Genomic DNA, 20,798 nt, shown 5'->3' with positions numbered 1-20,798 from the left:
GAAGGGGGGATGGTAGGAGGGTAATACACTGGGGCAGGGAAGGAGGGATTGTAGGAGGGTAATACACTGGGGCAGGGAAGGAGGGATGGTAGGAGGGTTAGACACTGGGGCAGGGAAGGAGGGATGGTAGGAGGGTTAGACACTGGGGCAGGGAAGGAGGGATGGTAGGAGGGTAATACACTGGGGCAGGGAAGGAGGGATGGTAGGAGGGTTAGACACTGGGGCAGGGAAGGAGGGATGGTAGGAGGGTAATACACTGGGGCAGGGAAGGAGGGATGGTAGGAGGGTAATACACTGGGGCAGGGAAGGAGGGATGGTAGGAGGGTAATACACTGGGGCAGAGAAGGGGGATGGTAGGAGGGTAATACACTGGGGCAGAGAAGGGGGATGGTAGGAGGGTAATACACTGGGGCAGAGAAGGGGGATGGTAGGAGGGTTATACACTGGGACAGAGAAGGGGGATGGTAGGAGGGTTATACACTGGGGCAGAGAAGGGGGATGGTAGGAGGGTAATACACTGGGGCAGAGAAGGGGGATGGTAGGAGGGTTATACACTGGGGCAGAGAAGGGGGATGGTAGGAGGGTAATACACTGGGGCAGAGAAGGGGATGGTAGGAGGGTAATACACTGGGGCAGAGAAGGGGTAGATGTACTATTGTAAAGTGGCTGTTCCACTGGATGTCATAAGGTGAATGCACCAATTTGTAAGTCGCTCTGGATAAGAGCGTCTGCTAAATGACTTAAATGTAAATGTAAATGTAAAGGGGGATGGTAGGAGGGTTATACACTGAGGCAGAGAAGGGGGATGGTAGGAGGGTAATACACTGAGGCAGAGAAGGGGGATGGTAGGAGGGTTAGACACTGGGGCAGAGAAGGGGATGGTAGGAGGGTTATACACTGGGGCAGAGAAGGGGGATGGTAGGAGGGTTATACACTGGGGCAGAGAAGGGGGATGGTAGGAGGGTTAGACACTGGGGCAGAGAAGGGGGATGGTAGGAGGGTTAAACACTGGGGCAGAGAAGGGGGATGGTGGGAGGGTAATACACTGGGGCAGAGAAGGGGGATGGTAGGAGGGTTAAACACTGGGGCAGAGAAGGGGGATGGTAGGAGGGAAATACACTGGGGCAGGGAAGGGGGGATGGTAGGAGGGAAATACACTGGGGCAGAGAAGGGGGATGGTGGGAGGGTAATACACTGGGGCAGAGAAGGGGGGATGGTAGGAGGGTTAAACACTGGGGCAGAGAAGGGGGGATGGTAGGAGGGTTAAACACTGAGGCAGAGAAGGGGGGATGGTAGGAGGGAAATACACTGGGGCAGGGAAGGAGGAGGGAGGTGTATATTTCCTGGGGTATATTCTAATGTTTCCCTATACGTTGGGGATGATATCATGGTCCCTGCTAGTTCTGGGGTTGATCGCTGAGACTTTGGCCTGTAGTATAGATGCTGTCTCTATGTGTATGCTCTCCCACCTGGTTTGTATGGACCCTCCTCTGATGAACTATCTAACTAACTAACTCAATTCGACCAACAGGAACCCCTTTAATATGAACTGTTAACAGGATACAGACAGCTGACTGAACATGCTGCATTAACTTCCTGTGACCTGCTAGTAGATGTTGTGCAAAATGGTCAATAATCTCTCCCCCTCTGCCTCTCTCCAGCCCCTTCTCCAGTGACTGTGATCAGGAAGGATCGCACGTCTCGTAACAGCATCTCTCTGTCCTGGCTGGAACCAGAGAGACCCAATGGCATCATACTGGACTACGAGGTCAAATACTACGAGAAGGTCGGTTCACAAACACCATACATGCTTTAGTACTGTTCTCTGCTGTCCCCTTTGGGGACTAACTCCATGCACTGAAGGAAGAGAAGAGACACCATTTGGGCTTGTTCTACCTCTTGCCCCCATTCCAGACTCTTGTGGTTGTCCTCTGTTCTAATGTCTCACTGGTCCAGTCTTCTGGCTTCTCTCTGGAAGCTGGGCCATGGGTTGGGCAAGAGAATCAGACACTGGCAGTGGGTCAGAGAGAGAGGGAGGGGGAGGGAGAAGCGGAGAGAGAGGGAGGGGGAGGGAGGGAGAAGCAGAGAGAGAGGAAGGGGGAGGGAGGGGGAAGCAGAGAGAGAGGGAGGGGGAGGGAGAAGCAGAGAGAGGGGGAGGGGGAGGGAGAAGCAGAGAGAGGGGGAGGGGGAGGGAGAAGCAGGGAGAGGGAGGGGGAGGGAGGGAGAAGCAGAGAGAGAGGGAGGGGGAGGAGGAAGCGGAGAGAGAGGGGAGGGGAGGGAGAAGCAGAGAGAGAGGGAGTGGGAGGGAGAAGCAGAGAGAGAGGGAGGGGGAGGGAGAAGCAGAGAGAGAGGGGGAGGGAGAAGACAAGAGAGAGGGGAGGGAGAAGCAGAGAGAGAGGGAGGGGAGGGAGAAGCAGAGAGAGAAGGGGGACGGGAGGGGGAGGGAGGGAGAGAGAGGGAGAGGAGAGAGGGAGAAGGGAGAGGGAGGGGGAGGAGGAAGCAGAGAGAGAGGGAGGGGGAGGGGAAGCAGAGAGAGAGGGAGGGGAGGGAGAAGCAGAGAGAGAGGGAGGGGAGGGAGAAGCAGAGAGAGAAGGGGGCAGGGAGGGGGAGGGAGAAGCAGAGAGAGAGGTAGAGGGAGGGAGAAGCAAAGAGAGGGGGAGAAGCAGAGGGAGGGGAGGGAGAAGCAGAGAGAGATGGGGGGGGAGGGGGCAGAGAGAGAGGAGGGGAGGGAGAAGCAGAGAGAGGAGGGGGAGGGAGAAGCAGAGAGGGAGGGGAGGGAGAAGCAGAGAGAAAGCGAGGGGGAGGGAGAAGCAGAGAGAGGGGGAGGGAGAAGCAGAGAGAGAGGGAAGGGGGAGGGAGAAGAAGAGAGAGAGGGGGGAGGGAGAAGCAGAGAGAGGGGGAGGGAGAAGCAGAGAGAGAGGAAGGGGGAGGGAGAAGCAGAGAGAGAGGGGGAGGGAGAAGCAGAGAGAGAGGGAGGGGGAGGGAGATGCAGAGAAAGAGGGAGGGGGAGGGAGAAGCAGAGAGAGAGGGAGGGGGAGGGAGAAGCAGAGAGAGAAGGGGGGCAGGGAGGGGGAGGGAGAAGCAGAGAGAGAGGTAGAGGGAGGGAGAAGCAGAGAGAGGGGGAGAAGCAGAGGGAGGGGAGGGAGAAGCAGAGAGAGATGGGGGAGGGGGCAGAGAGAGAGGAGGGGAGGGAGAAGCAGAGAGAGGAGGGGGAGGGAGAAGCAGAGAGGGAGGGGGAGGGAGAAGCAGAGAGAAAGCGAGGGGGAGGGAGAAGCAGAGAGAGGGGGAGGGAGAAGCAGAGAGAGAGGAAGGGGAGGGAGAAGCAGAGAGAGAGGGGGAGGGAGAAGCAGAGAGAGGGGGAGGGAGAAGCAGAGAGAAAGCGAGGGGGAGGGAGAAGCAGAGAGAGGGGGAGGGAGAAGCAGAGAGAGAGGAAGGGGGAGGGAGAAGCAGAGAAAGAGGGGGAGGGAGAAGCAGAGAGAGAGGGAGGGGGAGGGAGATGCAGAGAAAGAGGGAGGGGGAGGGAGAAGCAGAGAGAGAGGGAGGGGGAGGGAGAAGCAGAGAGAGAAGGGGGGCAGGGAGGGGGAGGGAGAAGCAGAGAGAGAGGTAGAGGGAGGGAGAAGCAGAGAGAGGGGGAGAAGCAGAGGGAGGGGAGGGAGAAGCAGAGAGAGATGGGGGGGAGGGGGCAGAGAGAGAGAGGGGGAGGGAGAAGCAGAGAGAGGAGGGGGAGGGAGAATCAGAGAGGGAGGGGGAGGGAGAAGCAGAGAGAAAGCGAGGGGGAGGGAGAAGCAGAGAGACGGGGAGGGAGAAGCAGAGAGAGGGGGAGGGAGAAGCAGAGAGAGAGGAAGGGGGAGGGAGAAGCAGAGAGAGGGGGAGGGAGAAGCAGAGAGGGGGAGGGAGAAGCAGAGAGAGGGGGGGAGGGAGAAGCAGAGAGAGAGGGGGAGGGAGAAGCAGAGAGAGAGGGAGGGGAGGGAGATGCAGAGAAAGAGGGAGGGGAGGGAGAAGCAGAGAGAGAGGGAGGGGGAAGGAGAAGCAGAGAGAGGGAGGGGGAGGGAGGGAGAAGCAGAGAGAGAGGGACTGGGGAGAGTGAGATAGAGAAAAGAGTTATCAGGGGTTCTGAGGGAGAGAGAGAAAGGGGGAGGGAGAAGCAGAGGGAGAGAGGGACTGGGGAGAGTGAGATAGAGAAAAGAGTTATCAGGGGTTCTGAGGGAGAGAGAGAGTCTTATTGCCATCTCTTATGGCAACCGGGCCAATATTCTCCCACAGAAAAAACATTCCACAGTCTAGTGGGTAAATGTCTGGGCAGGGCGACCACACACACAGATGGGGCATACACACACCCTCCCTCTCTTTATGTATCTGACTCACACTGACACGCCAACCAGCCTTCTCTCTTCCTCCTCCTGTCCTCTCCTGTCCAGTTTTAATGGAGTGTAGTTTTATTGCTGACAGTAAATGTGTCTGCAGGGTCTCTGTGAGGAAATTAGCGTGGAACAAATGGCTGGTTTTCAATGGAGCTATGGGTGACTTCTGATTGAAATTAGCCTTTATCTCTCTCTCTCTCTCTCTCTCTCTCTCTCTCTCTCTCTCTCTCTGTCTCTCTCTGTCTCTCTGTCTGTCTATGTCTGTCTATGTGTGTCTGTCTGTCTGTGATCAGTCATCCTCAGATCTTAGTCCCTGGTGGCCTCTAATCCCTTTATTAGCAGGCCAAACACTTCCCTCTCTCTGGGGAAAACACAGTTCTAGGATCAGATCACCTTACCCCGTATCCTAACTTCAACCATCAGAAGGACAAACACTAAACTGATCTGAGGTCTGGACCTATAGGCTCTGTTTCCTTCCACTTTCCGGTGTGGCCTCTCTCAGCTCTCTCAGCTTGGGACATGTATAGCTGAGCTGTCGCACTAGATCCACTCCGCCATCACCATCTGAAGGGCCACTAGCTATTGCAGGCATGACTGGAGCCTCCTAACCCCTAGGATAATGGGCTCGTCCAAGAGGAACAGCCAGGACTGGGACACCCAAAGAGACACGGGACAGGCAGGGAAGCTGTAGCCATACCCAGTCACGGGGCCTCTTGATCAGGCCGGACCGAGGGTGACTGAGGGCCTCTATACCCAGCAGTGGTCTGATCACTAGACTCCCAGGGACCACAGGCAGAGTGATTTCACTCAGTGGCTAAACAGCGACACAAACACAGGCCTGCCTAAAGAAGTATAAAGAGGCCTGAAGGGGCCCAGGCTGTGAGAGAGGAGTCTATTCCTGGCAGTCCATCCGGCTGTTGATTGTTTACAAACTGTGTTTTGAGGTGTGTGACACACACACAGGCCCAGTCAGCTCGGTAGAGTAGCTATGCTGCTTCATTTAACCTAGATATAGACTTCTATTGTATTACCTACAGGGTTAGGGAGGTAGTGTCACGCCCTGACCGTAGATTGCTGTGTATGTTTCTATTTTTAGTTTGGTCAGGGTGTGATGTGGGTGGGTATTCTATGTTGTAGGTCTAGGTTTTCTTTTCTATGTGTTTGGCCTGGTATGGTTCTCAATCAGAGGCATCTGTCTATTGTTGTCTCTGATTGAGAGCCATACTTAGGTAGCCTGTTTTCCCATTTTGAGTTGTGGGTGATTATTTTCCGTTACAGTGTTTTCACCATATGGGACTGTTTCGGTTTTCCTTTATTCTTTTGTTTGTTTGTATTCAGTGTTCAGTTTATTAAATTTACAACATGAACACTTACCACGCTGCGTTTTGGTCTACTCCTTCTCCCACCAACGGCCGTGACAGGTAGCCTATATTGGCCTGATGGCGTATATAACAGGAATAAATTATCAAGTGGATATGAAAGGCTAACTGACTAAGCTAAGTGGTGGTAGAGTGAACTTTACCAATCAACCATGTCTGGGAAACTGTGATTTCCAATCCGTACTGCTTACCAAACACACACAAACTCTCTCAGTTTCTCCCACTCCCACTTTCCATCTCTCCCTCTCTCCCTGCTCCAGACACACTCTTTAGGCTTCCTCGCTAAACAGCTAAATGACTCTAAGCCTTAGATAAGGCCTTTTACTGCACTTTATGAAAATAACGTTTGTAGGAACACACTTTAGCATTTATTTTTCTGTTTTTATTTCATCTGGAAAAGAGAGAAACTTTCAAATCCACTTTAATCTGACTGTTTATTTATGCTGGGGTTGAGATGGAAAGGAATGCTACTCTTTACATGAGTTAAATTCAACCTCCTACACTCTCTCTCTCTCTCACACACACACACACACACACACACACACACACACACACACACACACACACACACACACACACACACACACACACACACACACACACACACACACACACACACACACACACACACACACTCACACACAGTATTTACAGGCCTTGTCCTGGGCTCAACACTATAAGGCTGTAATTCCAGACTGCACCATTTAGATAATCAGAGCGGAACGTGACGGACATTTTACATTTCAACAACAGCACACACAGAGAGTGTGAGCAATTGCACAGCTTGTCACACACAGAAGGCAGCTTAGAGACACACCCACTCTCCCACTTCTGAGAGCCTGGGCACACCTGTTTGTTATTTTCAAGGGATCACATGATGTGGAGGCTGACATGCTGGGAAAGATGTATGACTGATAGAGACTGGTATTATACAAGGCACAAGGAAAGCTTCATACAGCCTCTCCTGAGGAGGGAGGAACAAGGGATTGGAGTCTACTCTCAGACAGAAGTTTTTTTTAAAGGACTTATTGCACCATACATCCCTGATGCACCCTATTAGTGTGTGTTCACGTATGTGTGTTTTACAGTGTGTGTTCACGTATGTGTGTTTTACAGTGTGTGTTCACGTATGTGTGTTTTACAGTGTGTGTTCACGTATGTGTGTTTTACAGTGTGTGTTCACGTATGTGTGTTTTACAGTGTGTGTTCACGTATGTGTGTTTACAGTGTGTGTTCACGTATGTGTGTTTTACAGTGTGTGTTCACGTATGTGTGTTTTACAGTGTGTTTTTACAGTGTGTGTTCACGTATGTGTGTTTTACAGTGTGTGTTCACGTATGTGTGTTTTACAGTGTGTGTTCACGTATGTGTGTTTTACAGTGTGTGTTCACGTATGTGTGTTTACAGTGTGTGTTCACGTATGTGTGTTTTACAGTGTGTGTTCACGTATGTGTGTTTTACAGTGTGTGTTCACGTATATGTGTTTTACAGTGTGTGTGAGTGGTGTATGTAAAACCTTCTGATCTGTATCATGTCGCCAGTCTATTATTGGGTCCATAAAATAGAGATGGAATCAGCTGATTGGACATGATGTTTGGTTTAGCGAGGGCTCTGCAGCTTAGCCATCTCATTTGTGTGTGAGTGTATGTGAGTTCTGTACATGAAAGTGAGACGTGATGAGGTGTGAAGCCTTTGTTGTATATCTAGGTGCACAGGACAGATGAGACAAATCATTAATCAAAGAATATTAGCTGTATGGTCTGAACCCTCTTACCTCACCCATCAAGACATACCTTTGAAACTGGACTCTGATCTACAACAGGCTCTTAGAGGAGGTTTCTACAGCAGGCCAATATGCAGGGCTGAGCTGTATTTCAACAGAACCGAGACCAGCCAAGAAATGTCAAATGAAAACGTTTCAAACCTAAGTCTATTTATGCTGCCAACGTACTGTATATTTGTACAAGATCAACTCAACATTGCGTAAATGGTCCTCTCTGCTCTTACGTACATTAGCTTTTTATTATTTATTTACTTCTGATTATTGGAAGAGAAAACATTTGTGTTCAATCCATCATATGTAACCATAGCCCGTCGCTCATCTGGTTACACTTGACAATAATGGACCATACCAGCGTGTCCCACACACACACACACATACACACACACACACACACACACACACACACACACACACACACACACACACACACACACACACACACACACACACACACACACACACACACACACACACACACACACACACACACACACACACACACACACACACACACACACACACACACACACACACACACCAGCCTTCATCAACAGGCCACTTAGTGTGGATAGAGGTTCTAGACATGAAACAACATTGAGTTGTTCTGGGGGTCGGAGGTGGTGGGGATTCACGTGAAGATGCACTATGCAGAAATCGCTCCACCATTTCCTGGTTGCAAAAAGAGTTTACCCAATTTCAGTTTGTGACAAAACAAGAAAGTATAGTGTAGAGAATCATTGTACCATCTAAATGGCTGTGAAATATATTTTCCATAACCAAACATATTGTATTTCCAGCTGTTTGAAGCTGGAAGTAAAAGATGCAAAAGTGAAACTTCAGAAGGGGAAGCATAGAAATAGCTGACATAGAACAGATCTTCCACTTCTTAGAATTGCATTCAATGAGAATGACAGATCTATAACAGATATATATATATATATCTATGCAAATTTGGTTGGGTCGCCCAAAGGGTTACATATACAGCTGTCAAAGTAGGAGCCAAATGTCTCTGGTTTTCTCTCGGTCACTCCCTTAAAACTTGTTAGAGAAGTGCTCCCGCTGTGGGGATCAAATCAGCAGAAATGCTCAAGAGCGCCACCATAGAGGTTGATAAACCTCAAACTTTCATTAAAATTGACATACAATATACTGAATTAAAGCTACACTCGTTGTGAATCTACCGACCAAGTCAGATTTGTAAAATGCTTTTCGGGGAACGCATGAGAAGCTATTATCTGATAGCATGTAACACCACAAAAGACCCGCAGGGGACGTAAACAAAATAATTAGCATATTCGGCGCTACACAAACCGCACAATAAAATAGAAAACATTCATTACCTTTGACCATCTTCTTTGTTGGCACTCCTAGATGTCCCATAATCACTATTGGGTCTTTTTTTCGATTAAATCGGTCCATATATAGCCTAGATATCGTTATATGTAGACTGTGTGATCAACGGAAAAAAAAACAGCGTTTCATAACGTAACGTCATTTTTTAAAATTCAAAAAGTCGACGATAAACTTTCACAAAACACTTCGAAATACTTTTGTAATGCAACTTTAGGTATTAGTACACGTTAATAAGCGATAAAAATCCTCATAAGGCGATGTGAAAAGATTAGCTTGTCTGTGGAAAAATTGCTGTCTTGAAAAAGTCGAACCAAAATCTGGGCGGGGACAGTAGGAAAGGAGTTCCCTTGTTTCGGTTAGACCAAGAATCAATTGCGCAACAAATGACGTAACTCTAGACAACATGGGGAAGCTGTAGCCAAAACTCGGCTCTATGTAATCCTGTTCGCTTTTAACAAATGCCTGTCGTCGCGGAAGAATATATTTTTCCATTTTCAGTGAACAGATTTTCATGCACTATTCGATGAAACGCACGTTCCGTAAATGCCACAGGCGTGATTTAAACAGTTTTGGAAACGTCTGAGTGTTTTCTATCCACAAACACTAATCATATGCATGTACTATATTCCTGGCATGAATAGCAGGGCGCTGAAATGTTGCGCGATTTTTAACAAAAAGCTAAGAAAATTCGCAACATCCTTAAAAGGCTTTAGTATGATCCCTTCTCCACTGGCATGCACCTCCTCTCCCTCTCTCTGGCTCAATGAGAAAAGGGATGGTACGACAGCCAACATAAGCTGTAGGGCTCTGAATCTCAGGGAATGCTATACATCTGTATTGATCTCTCCTCTCTCCCTCCTGTACAGTCCCCTGCATCTGGAAACAATTGGCTGAAAGTAGATCCGGCCAGTCAATTTACACTGAACAAAAATATACATGTAACATGTAAAGTGTTGGTCCCATGTTTTATGAGCTGAAATAAAAAGTCCCAGAAATATTCCATACGCATAAAAAGCTGTGCACAAATGTATTTACATTCCTGTTAGTGAGCATTTCTCCTTTGTCAAGATAATCCATTCACCTGACAGATGTAGAATTTCAAGAAGCTGATTTGAAACCATCTCAGGGAAGCTCATCTGCGTGCTTGTCGTCCTCACCAGGGTCTTGACCCGACTGCAGTTCTGTGTTGTAACCAACTTTAGTGGGCAAATGCTCACCTTCGATGGCCACTGGCACACAGATGGCAGACAGCAGACAGCATGTATGGCGTACCTTTTTTTTAAGGTATCTGTGGCAAACAGATGCATATCTGTATTCCCAGTCATGTGAAATCCATATATTACATTTATTTCAGCTAATTTACTTTTATGAACTCAATATAACAAAATATTTGAAATTGTAGCATGTTGCGTTTAGATTTTTGTTCAGTGTAGTCCTGTTAGGGTGGTGGAGGAGGCCATCAAATATATGTTGTATTTTGAGTTGGTGTGTTTGTGACAGTGGCCCCCTTAGCTCTATAGGATACACCTGATTGCAAACACACATTTCCTTCCCCTGGTAATGACCCCATCCTGATGGGTGATCTGATGTGTCAACAGTCTCAGTGGACAGATGCCTGTATACATTCCTCACTGGACTGAATGGACTGATAGTAACCTCTCCCTCTCTTTCTGTCTCTCTCCCTCACCCCCCTGTAGCAGGAGCAGGAGACCAGCTACACCATCCTGCGCTCTAAGGGTTGTAACGTGACGTTAAGCGGTCTGAAGGCAGACACCTCCTACCTGCTCCAGATCAGGGCCAGGACTGCAGCAGGATATGGAGCCAGCAGCAGGAGCTTTGAGTTTGAGACCAGCCCTGACTGTATGTACTTTGTATGTAATTCAACACCAAGTGATTGATGTCAATGATTGTTGTTCGATTTTTGTCATTGTCCTGTGCCTGTACATGCTAACATTTATCTCTCTCCTGCTCCTGTTCTCTTCTTCCTCTCTCTCCCTCTCTCTCTCTCCCTCTGACTCCCTCTTTCTCCATTTCCTCCCAGCATTCTCTATCTCCAGTGAGAGTAGTCAGGTGGTGTTGATAGCCATCTCCTCCGCTGCGGCCATCATCCTGCTCACTGTCCTCCTCTACATCGTGATTGGCAGGTCTGTACACCAATCGCACTTCACAAAGCACACTGACAACTCCGTCAGCGCCAATAACATGGCTCTGTCTTCACGGAGGTCTGCCTCTAAATGCAGAGATATACTGTACTCTCTGAGGATACTGTAGTAAGAATAGATCATATCCCTATAAACTATGCTCCTGGAATGGCAGTGGATGCAATGCTTTTTATCTTACTCTTTTGTATATGTATTGCAGAGGGACACTGTGTGTCTGTGTTTACATGTACATTATAGTTATGTAGTCACAGTCTTATCCAGAGCGATTTACAGGAGAAATTAGGGTTAAGTGCCTGGCTCAAGGGCACATCGACATATTCTTCACCTAGTCGCTCGGGGATTCAAACTACTGACCTTTTGGTTACTGGCCCAGGGTTAATGTTGGCAGTTAGTACTGCAGTGAGAGTAGAACTCTCAGGCTCATTACTAGTCCTGCAGATCCCGTTCTGGCTCAGAGCAAAGACAAACACACCATGGTACACCAGGACTGACCACTGCTGCTTTCCTCCACAGACGCAGGGTTTCCGTTATGAAAATGTGTCGGCATACATTTGACCGGCAGCATTTTAATTTACCGGACATTTGAGAAATTTACCGGACCCATATGCATTGGTGTGTAACCTGGTTAAGGAGTCCACCCACGGGGCTCAACAGAAATCACATTTCGAATATGGTAATTCATCATAACAGAACATGCAAGTCCAGGATGCAATGAAATATGTCCTTCTTACCGTGCACTTTGAACATGTTAGAACTGTCCACATGAACTTTTCCTCAGACAACAAGACGAGTAACGAACAGCAAAATCACTAGGGTCGGCACCTGAGTTTCAAGTTTGGGGAAGCAAATTTCCACCTTAAAAATGCACCTTTATAATCAAGCATTCCATGCATCTTGTACTCTGTTGACACTGACAGATAAATGAAAACGACCTCGTCCATAGAGTATAAAAGGCCTAGAAGGGGAGACACAATTGGAATATGACGTTCCTCTAAATGAATATGCGCAATGCTCAATCACCAGGGATATGGCAGATGCTCTCAGCAGGTGACAATAATCGGTAGGCCTACTATTGTTCGCTCAATTAAATTCTGAATTTTGATAGCTGAAAGACAGATTAGAGTCTTTTCATTGTCTTCTCTTGACTTCTACTTTTCACTGACAGTCACAATTCAAAAATCATCTATTTGATATTTTACGAGCACGCTGCCCAAAATGTTCGGGCTGCCTTTCCTTCCGACTGTAGGCAATGCTATTTAAACCAATCACAAACGTTTTTTTTCTTTGTAGCCAAATCATGCTTTAGTAGACTGTTTTGAATGATTTCATTTATTTCTGTATAGACACGATTAGACTAATTATATATAGAATTTTGGCAATTTAATTCAATTGACTTTAGGCTAGCCTTATGGATGTGCCACCTATGTCAATGAAACTATCCCCCATAGTAGTAAAGTAGACCTAACCCACTGGTTTCAATGGCATATGGAAGTGTTTATTAAATCATTGATTCCACAGATATGGTCACATTTAGCCCAGGCTACTTTGAAGCAAGGTAATACATGCCTCTTAAAATGTAGTAAAACATTCATGTTTCAAACAGTTAAGTAACTATAGGTTTTCAAAATGCATGCCTCCTCCAGCTCATTGCATAGTGGGTGTGACGAGCTGATGAAGCCTGCTTTCCGTTGCATTTGAACAGCAAATGGGAAGCCCGCTTCAATTACCAGTTGAGATATACAAATAGTATCTCTTTTTAATTGGAGCTATTTTTAACGCACGATTACATTTTGAATTGTTGCGCAATGATCTGGCTTATAAAAGCGATGTCTGACAGATTTTCCACTCAAAGGCTCTGTATCTGTATGCTGTGTAATAAATAAGATACATAACTAGGCTACACATGCGGCAATCTAATTCCAATAAATTATTCAAATGAACCCCTAGACCGGTAAGTCAATGACTAACGAAACCCTGACACAAGCACACACATGCATGTCCAGACTTTTTATATTGACACCCCCCCCCTCTCAATTTTGTTTTGTACACTGCTGCTACTCGCTGTTTATTATCTATGCAAAGTCCCTTCACCCCCACCTCCATGAACATATTACCTTGACTAACCCTGACCCCCGCTCATTGACTCGTTACCGGTACCCCCTGTATATAGCCTCCACATTGACTCGTTACCGGTACCCCCAGTATATAGCCTCCACATTGACTTGTTACCGGTACCCCCTGTATATAGCCTCCTCATTGACTCGTTACCGGTACCCCCAGTATATAGCCTCCCCATTGACTTGTTACTGGTACCCCCTGTATATAGCCTCCACATTGACTCGTTACCCCCCCCCAGTATATAGCCTCCACATTGACTTGTTACTGGTACCCCCTGTATATAGCCTCCACATTGACTCGTTACCCCCTGTATATAGCCTCCCATTGACTTGTTACTGGTACCCCCTGTATATAGCCTCCACATTGACTCGTTACCCCCTGTATATAGCCTCCACATTGACTCGTTACTGGTACCCCCTGTATATAGCCTCCACATTGACTCGTTACCCCCTGTACCCCCAGTATATAGCCTCCACATTGACTCGTTGACTCGGTACCCCCTGTATATAGCCTCCACATTGACTCGTTACCGGTACCCCCTGTATATAGCCTCCACATTGACTCGTTACCGGTACCCCCTGTATATAGCCTCCACATTGACTCGTTACCGGTACCCCCTGTATATAGCCTCCACATTGACTCGTTACCGGTACCCCTGTATATAGCCTCCTCATTGACTCGTTACCGGTACCCCCTGTATATAGCCTCCACATTGACTCGTTACCGGTACCCCCTGTATATAGCCTCCTCATTGACTCGTTACCGGTACCCCCTGTATATAGCCTCCACATTGACTCGTTACTGGTACCCCCTGTATATAGCCTCCTCATTGACTCGTTACCGGTACCCCCTGTATATAGCCTCCTCATTGACTCGTTACGGTACCCCCTGTATATAGCCTCCTCATTGACTCGTTACCGGTACCCCCTGTATATAGCCTCCTCATTGACTCGTTACGGTACCCCTGTATATAGCCTCCTCATTGACTCGTTACCAGTACCCCTGTATATAGCCTCCTCATTGACTCGTTACCGGTACCCCCTGTATATAGCCTCCTCATTGACTCGTTACCGGTACCCCTGTATATAGCCTCCTCATTGACTCGTTACCGGTACCCCTGTATATAGCCTCCTCATTGACTCGTTACCGGTACCCCCTGTATATAGCCTCCTCATTGACTCGTTACCGGTACCCCCTGTATATAGCCTCCACATTGACTCGTTACCGGTACCCCCTGTATATAGCCTCCTCATTGACTCGTTACCAGTACCCCCTGTATATAGCCTCCTCATTGACTCGTTACCGGTACCCCCTGTATATAGCCTCCTCATTGACTCGTTACCAGTACCCCCTGTATATAGCCTCCTCATTGACTCGTTACCGGTACCCCCTGTATATAGCCTCCTCATTGACTCGTTACCGGTACCCCCTGTATATAGCCTCCTCATTGACTCGTTACCGGTACCCCCTGTATATAGCCTCCTCATTGACTCGTTACCGGTACCCCCTGTATATAGCCTCCTCATTGACTCGTTACCAGTACCCCCTGTATATAGCCTCCTCATTGACTCGTTACCGGTACCCCCTGTATATAGCCTCCTCATTGACTCGTTACCAGTACCCCCTGTATATAGCCTCCTCATTGACTCGTTACCGTACCCCCTGTATATAGCCTCCTCATTGACTCGTTACCAGTACCCCTGTATATAGCCTCCTCATTGACTCGTTACCGGTACCCCTGTATATAGCCTCCTCATTGACTCGTTACCAGTACCCCCTGTATATAGCCTCCTCATTGACTCGTTACCAGTACCCCTGTATATAGCCTCCTCATTGACTCGTTACCAGTACCCCCAGTATATAGCCTCCTCATTGACTCGTTACCAGTACCCCCTGTATATAGCCTCCTCATTGACTCGTTACCAGTACCCCCTGTATATAGCCTCCTCATTGACTCGTTACCAGTACCCCCTGTATATAGCCTCCTCATTGACTCGTTACAGTACCCCCTGTATATAGCCTCCTCATTGACTCGTTACCAGTACCCCTGTATATAGCCTCCTCATTGACTCGTTACCAGTACCCCTCATTGTATATAGCCTCCTCATTGACTCGTTACCAGTACCCCCTGTATATAGCCTCCTCATTGACTCGTTACCAGTACCCCCTGTATATAGCCTCCTCATTGACTCGTTACCAGTACCCCTGTATATAGCCTCCTCATTGACTCGTTACCGGTACCCCCTGTATATAGCCTCCTCATTGACTCGTTACCAGTACCCCCTGTATATAGCCTCCTCATTGACTCGTTACCGGTACCCCCTGTATATAGCCTCCTCATTGACTCGTTACCAGTACCCCCTGTATATAGCCTCCTCATTGACTCGTTACCAGTACCCCCTGTATATAGCCTCCTCATTGACTCGTTACCAGTACCCCCTGTATATAGCCTCCTCATTGACTCGTTACCAGTACCCCCAGTATATAGCCTCCTCATTGACTCGTTACCAGTACCCCCTGTATATAGCCTCCTCATTGACTGGTTACCGATACCCCCTGTATATAGCCTCCACATTGACTCGTTACCGGTACCCCCTGTATATAGCCTCCTCATTGACTCGTTACCAGTACCCCCTGTATATAGCCTCCTCATTGACTCGTTACCAGTACCCCCAGTATATAGCCTCCTCATTGACTCGTTACCAGTACCCCCTGTATATAGCCTCCTCATTGACTCGTTACCAGTACCCCCAGTATATAGCCTCCTCATTGACTCGTTACCAGTACCCCCTGTATATAGCCTCCTCATTGACTCGTTACCAGTACCCCCTGTATATAGCCTCCTCATTGACTCGTTACCAGTACCCCCTGTATATAGCCTCCTCATTGACTCGTTACCAGTACCCCCTGTATATAGCCTCCTCATTGACTCGTTACCGGTACCCCCTGTATATAGCCTCCTCATTGACTCGTTACCAGTACCCCCTGTATATAGCCTCCTCATTGACTCGTTACGGTACCCCCTGTATATAGCCTCCTCATTGACTCGTTACCAGTACCCCCTGTATATAGCCTCCTCATTGACTCGTTACCAGTACCCCTGTATATAGCCTCCTCATTGACTCGTTACCGGTACCCCCTGTATATAGCCTCCTCATTGACTCGTTACCAGTACCCCCTGTATATAGCCTCCTCATTGACTCGTTACCAGTACCCCCTGTATATAGCCTCCTCATTGACTCGTTACCAGTACCCCCTGTATATAGCCGTTACTGTAATTTTATTGTGTTACTTTTTATTTTATTTTTTACTTTAGTTTATTTGGTAAATATTTTCTTAACTCTTTCTTGAACTGCACTGTTGGTTAAGGGCTTGTAAGTAAGCATTTCCCAGTAAGGGAAATGTTGTATTCAGCGCATGTGACAAATAAAGTTTGATTTGATTTGACGCACACGCACATGGCTTGCTATGCCCTCTGATGTAGGGTGAGGGAAAGTGAAGACTGATGGGCAAAGGTGTGACCTTCAGTTCTGTCATTGTGACTGACAGGTTCTGTGGCTACAGGAGGTCTAAACACCCTGATGAGAAGAGACTGCACTTTGGCAATGGACACTGTAAGTACCTCACCCAACCCTCTGTCCGTCTGCCTGTCTGTCAGTCCGTCTGTCTGTCTGTCCGTCCGTCTGCCTGTCTGTCAGTCCGTCTGTTAGTCTGTCTGTCAGCCTGTCTGCCCGTCTGCCTGTGTGCCTGAGTGTCTGCCTGTGTGCCTATCTGTCTGCATGTCTGTATGCCTGTCTGTCCGTCTGCCTGTGTGCCTGACTGTCTGCCTGTGTGCCTATCTGTCTGCATGTCTGTCTGCATGTCTGCCTGCGTGTCTGTCTGTCTGCCTGTCTGTCTGTCTGTCTGTCTGTCTGTTTGTGTGCGGTCTGTCTGTCTGCCTGTCTGTGTGCCTGTCTGTCCGTCTGCCTGTCTGCCTGACTGTCTGCCTATCTGTCTGCATATCTGCGTGCCTGTCTGCCTGCGTGCCTGTCTGTCTGTCTGTTTGTGTCCGTGTCTGTCTGTCTGCCTGTCCGTGTGCGTGTCTGTCTGTCTGCCTGTCTGTTTGTGTGCGTGTCTGTCTGCCTGTCTGTCTGTGTGTCTGTCTGTCTGTCTGCCTGTCTGTCTGTGTGCGTGTCTGTCTGTCTGCCTGTCTGTTTGTGTGCATGTCTGTCTGTTTGTGTGTGTGTCTGTCTGTCTGTCTGCCTGTCTGTGTGCGTGTCTGTCTGTGTGCGTGTCCGTCTGTCTGCCTGTCTGTCTGTGTGCGTGTCTGTCTGTGTGCGTGTCTGTCTGCCTGTCTGTCTGCCTGTCTGTGTGCGTGTCTGTCTGCCTGTCTGTCTGTCTGCCTGTCTGTCTGTGTGTGTGTCTGTCTGTGTGCGTGTCTGTCTGTCTGTGTGCGTGTCTGTCTGTCTGCCTGTCTGTCTGTGTGCGTGTCTGTCTGTATGTGTGCGTGTCTGTCTGTCTGTGTGCGTGTCTGTCTGTCTGCCTGGCTGTCTGTCTGTGTGCTTGTCTGTCTGTGTGCGTGTCTGTCTGTCTGTCTGTGTGCGTGTCTGTCTGTCTGCCTGTCTGTCCGTGTGCGTGTCTGTCTGTCTGCCTGTCTGTCTGTGTGCGTGTCTGTCTGTCTGTCTGTCTGTGTGCGTGTCTGTCTGCCTGTCTTTCTGTCTGTCTGTCTGTCTGTCTGTCTGTCTGTGTGCGTGTCTGTCTGTGTGCGTGTCTGTCTGTCTGTCTGTCTGTGTGCGTGTCTGCCTGTCTGTGTGTGTGTGTGTCTGTCTGTCTGTCTGCCTGTCTGTCTGTGTGCGTGTCTGTCTGCCTGTCTGTCTGTGTGCGTGTCTGTCTGTCTGCCTGTCTGCCTGTGTGCGTGTCTGTCTGTGTGCCTGTCTGTCTGTGTGCGTGCCTGTCTGTCTGTGTATTGTTCTTCTAAAGTATGTTGAGTCATTCCTCAGCGTTAGTTAGGTACAGGGTCAGTGTGTTTGTGTACAGTATATCCATCTCCTGATTGGGGTTTATTTGAACAGAAACATGTTTTCCTTGGGGGCTGGCCACACTCATAAACCAACCTAGTGTTTTTCTTACACATGATGGATTGATTGGCTGGTCACCCATCCATAAATGTCACTTGACGTCCGTAGTGGTTTTTGTGACCCACCCGAAGACTCATCTCCGCTGCCTATTCCTAATACTCTGTCTACTAACACACTCTCCCTCTGGTTCTCTCAATGAGACAATTTCAATTGAAGGGCTTTTTTGGTATGGGAAACATATGTTTAAGTGATATATATATAATATACAAAAGTGAAATAAACCATACAAAATGAACAGTAAACATTACACCCCACCCCTCAGTGCGTCTGCCAGGTATAAGGACCTACGTAGACCCTCACACCTATGAAGACCCCAGTCAGGCCGTCCATGAGTTTGCCAAGGAGCTGGATGCTTCCTGTATCGCCATCGACAAGGTGGTGGGAGCAGGTGAGACAAGAGACATGACACACAGTGTCACATAGGCTCACACAGACAAATGCATGCACACACACACACACACACACACAGACACATGCATGCACACACATACAGACCCATGCATGCACACACATACAGATGCATGCATGCACACACACACACACAGACACATGCATGCACACACACACACACACACACACACACAGACGCATGCATGCACACACATACAGACACATGCATGCACACACACACAGACACATGCATGCACACACACACAGATGCATGCATGCACACGCGCTCAAACATATGCATGCACGCACACACGTCAGTAACACATACTGTAGCATTCATATACGATTACCTAAGACATCTTGAACAAACTTTCCCACAGTAGCATTCACAGTGATCCCAATGATACGTGACACACATTCCAACTTATTGTTATTCAGAGGCACAAAGAGAAGCTGTTTAGTAAGGTAGTAAGGTGTTTGTTCTAAATGTAGCAGTGAGAATGAGATTCATTTAACACTTCAGCTGGAGAGTCCTGTGTTTTACTCCTCTTCTGCAACGGAGCGAGGGCGATGTGGGAGAGGGAGGGAGGAAGGGAAGAAGAGAGGAAGAATGAGGGATGGGTGGGAGAGAAAGGTGGTATGGATATAGGGATGGATCGAGAGATGGGGAGTGCAGGAAGTGAGAGGAAGGGATGGATGGATGGAGAAAGAGGGAGATGAAAGGAGTAAAAAGGGATGGAGTGAAACGTCCTCGCTGTTACTGCTTTTAATAGAGTGTGTGCTGCTGGAGCAGAGGAGTATGGGTAATGTAATCGCACCTCCAGATGGGATATTGTTTGACATTCCCCACAGCTCCCTCTCTCCTCGCTCTCCTTTATTTTATAAACCTCTCTCCTCCTTTCTTTTTCACCCTTTCTCCACCTCGCTCCTCTTCCCTCTCTCCCAGATGTCTTCAGCAGGAGTGTAGACATGAAGTTAATGCATTGTGATTCATGGGAATAGCAGGCAGTGTGAGAGCACATAGAGACATGCTACAACACAGGGCAGCTGCACCATCTTACAGATGACCTGCACACATCAAAGCCTAAGAAAGCGGAGTGAGAGTTTGTGTCATTAATCACAGCTTTGTGATGGTAACACTGATCCTGGTGCTGGTCATCTCCCAGCCTATCCACTGGCCAACCACAGCCCAGCTCAGCCAATCAGCCCAGCTCAACCACAGCCCAGCTAGCTCCAATCACAGCCCAGCTCAGCCTAGCTCTAACCACAGCCCAGCTCAGTCTAGCTCCAACCACAGCCCAGCTCAGCCTAGCTCCAACTACAGCCCAGCTCAGCCAACCACAGCCCAGCTCAGCCCAACTAGCTCCAACTACAGCCCAGCTCAGCCTAGCTCCAACCACAGCCCAGCTCAGCCTAGCTCCAACCACAGCCCAGCTCAGCCTAGCTCCAACCACAGCCCAGCTTAGCCTAGCTCCAACCACAGCCCAGCTTAGCCTAGCTCCAACCACAGCCCAGCTCAGCCTAGCTCCAACCACAGCCCAGCTCAGCCTAGCTCCAACCACAGCCCAGCTCAGCCTAGCTCCAACCACAGCCCAGCTCAGCCTAGCTTCAACCACAGCCCAGCTCAGCCTAGCTCTCCAACTACAGCCCAGCTCAGCCTAGCTCCAACCACAGCCCAGCTCAGCCTAGCTCCAACTACAGCCCAGCTCAGCCTAGTTCCAACCACAGCCCAGCTTAGCCTAGCTCCAACCACAGCCTAGCTTAGCCTAGCTCCAACCACAGCCCAGCTCAGCCTAGCTTCAACCACAGCCCAGCTCAGCCTAGCTCCAACCACAGCCCTGCTCAGCCTAGCTCCAACCACAGCCCAGCTCAGCCTAGCTCCAACCACAGCCCAGCTTAGCCTAGCTCCAACCACAGCCTAGCTTAGCCTAGCTCCAACCACAGCCCAGCTCAGCCTAGCTTCAACCACAGCCCAGCTCAGCCTAGCTCCAACCACAGCCCTGCTCAGCCTAGCTCCAACCACAGCCCAGCTCAGCCTAGCTTCAACCACAGCCCAGCTCAGCCTAGCTCCAACTACAGCCCAGCTCAGCCTAGCTCCAACCACAGCCCAGCTCAGCCTAGCTCCAACTACAGCC

The 20,798-nt window shown here is 48.8% G+C and overlaps 1 protein-coding gene across 2 annotated transcripts in view; it reads left to right on the top strand.

Annotated features, from left to right (window-relative positions):
• Positions 1-20,798, top strand: part of LOC115116513 (ephrin type-A receptor 3-like) — a 69,003-nt gene that overhangs the window by 9,825 nt on the left and 38,380 nt on the right. For both annotated transcript variants that reach the window (XM_065014173.1, XM_065014179.1), the window contains exons 2-6: positions 1,662-1,786; positions 10,574-10,736; positions 10,918-11,020; positions 16,706-16,770; positions 18,536-18,661. In XM_065014173.1, coding sequence (XP_064870245.1) covers positions 1,662-1,786; positions 10,574-10,736; positions 10,918-11,020; positions 16,706-16,770; positions 18,536-18,661 — 582 coding nt within the window. The remainder of the gene's footprint in view (positions 1-1,661; positions 1,787-10,573; positions 10,737-10,917; positions 11,021-16,705; positions 16,771-18,535; positions 18,662-20,798) is intronic.

Source organism: Oncorhynchus nerka, linkage group LG3 (assembly GCF_034236695.1).
Source record: "Oncorhynchus nerka isolate Pitt River linkage group LG3, Oner_Uvic_2.0, whole genome shotgun sequence".
In the NCBI taxonomy this organism is placed as follows: domain Eukaryota; kingdom Metazoa; phylum Chordata; class Actinopteri; order Salmoniformes; family Salmonidae; genus Oncorhynchus; species Oncorhynchus nerka.
The sequence above is the reverse complement of the archived record's forward strand: the minus strand, read 5'-3'. Positions and strand labels throughout refer to the sequence as shown.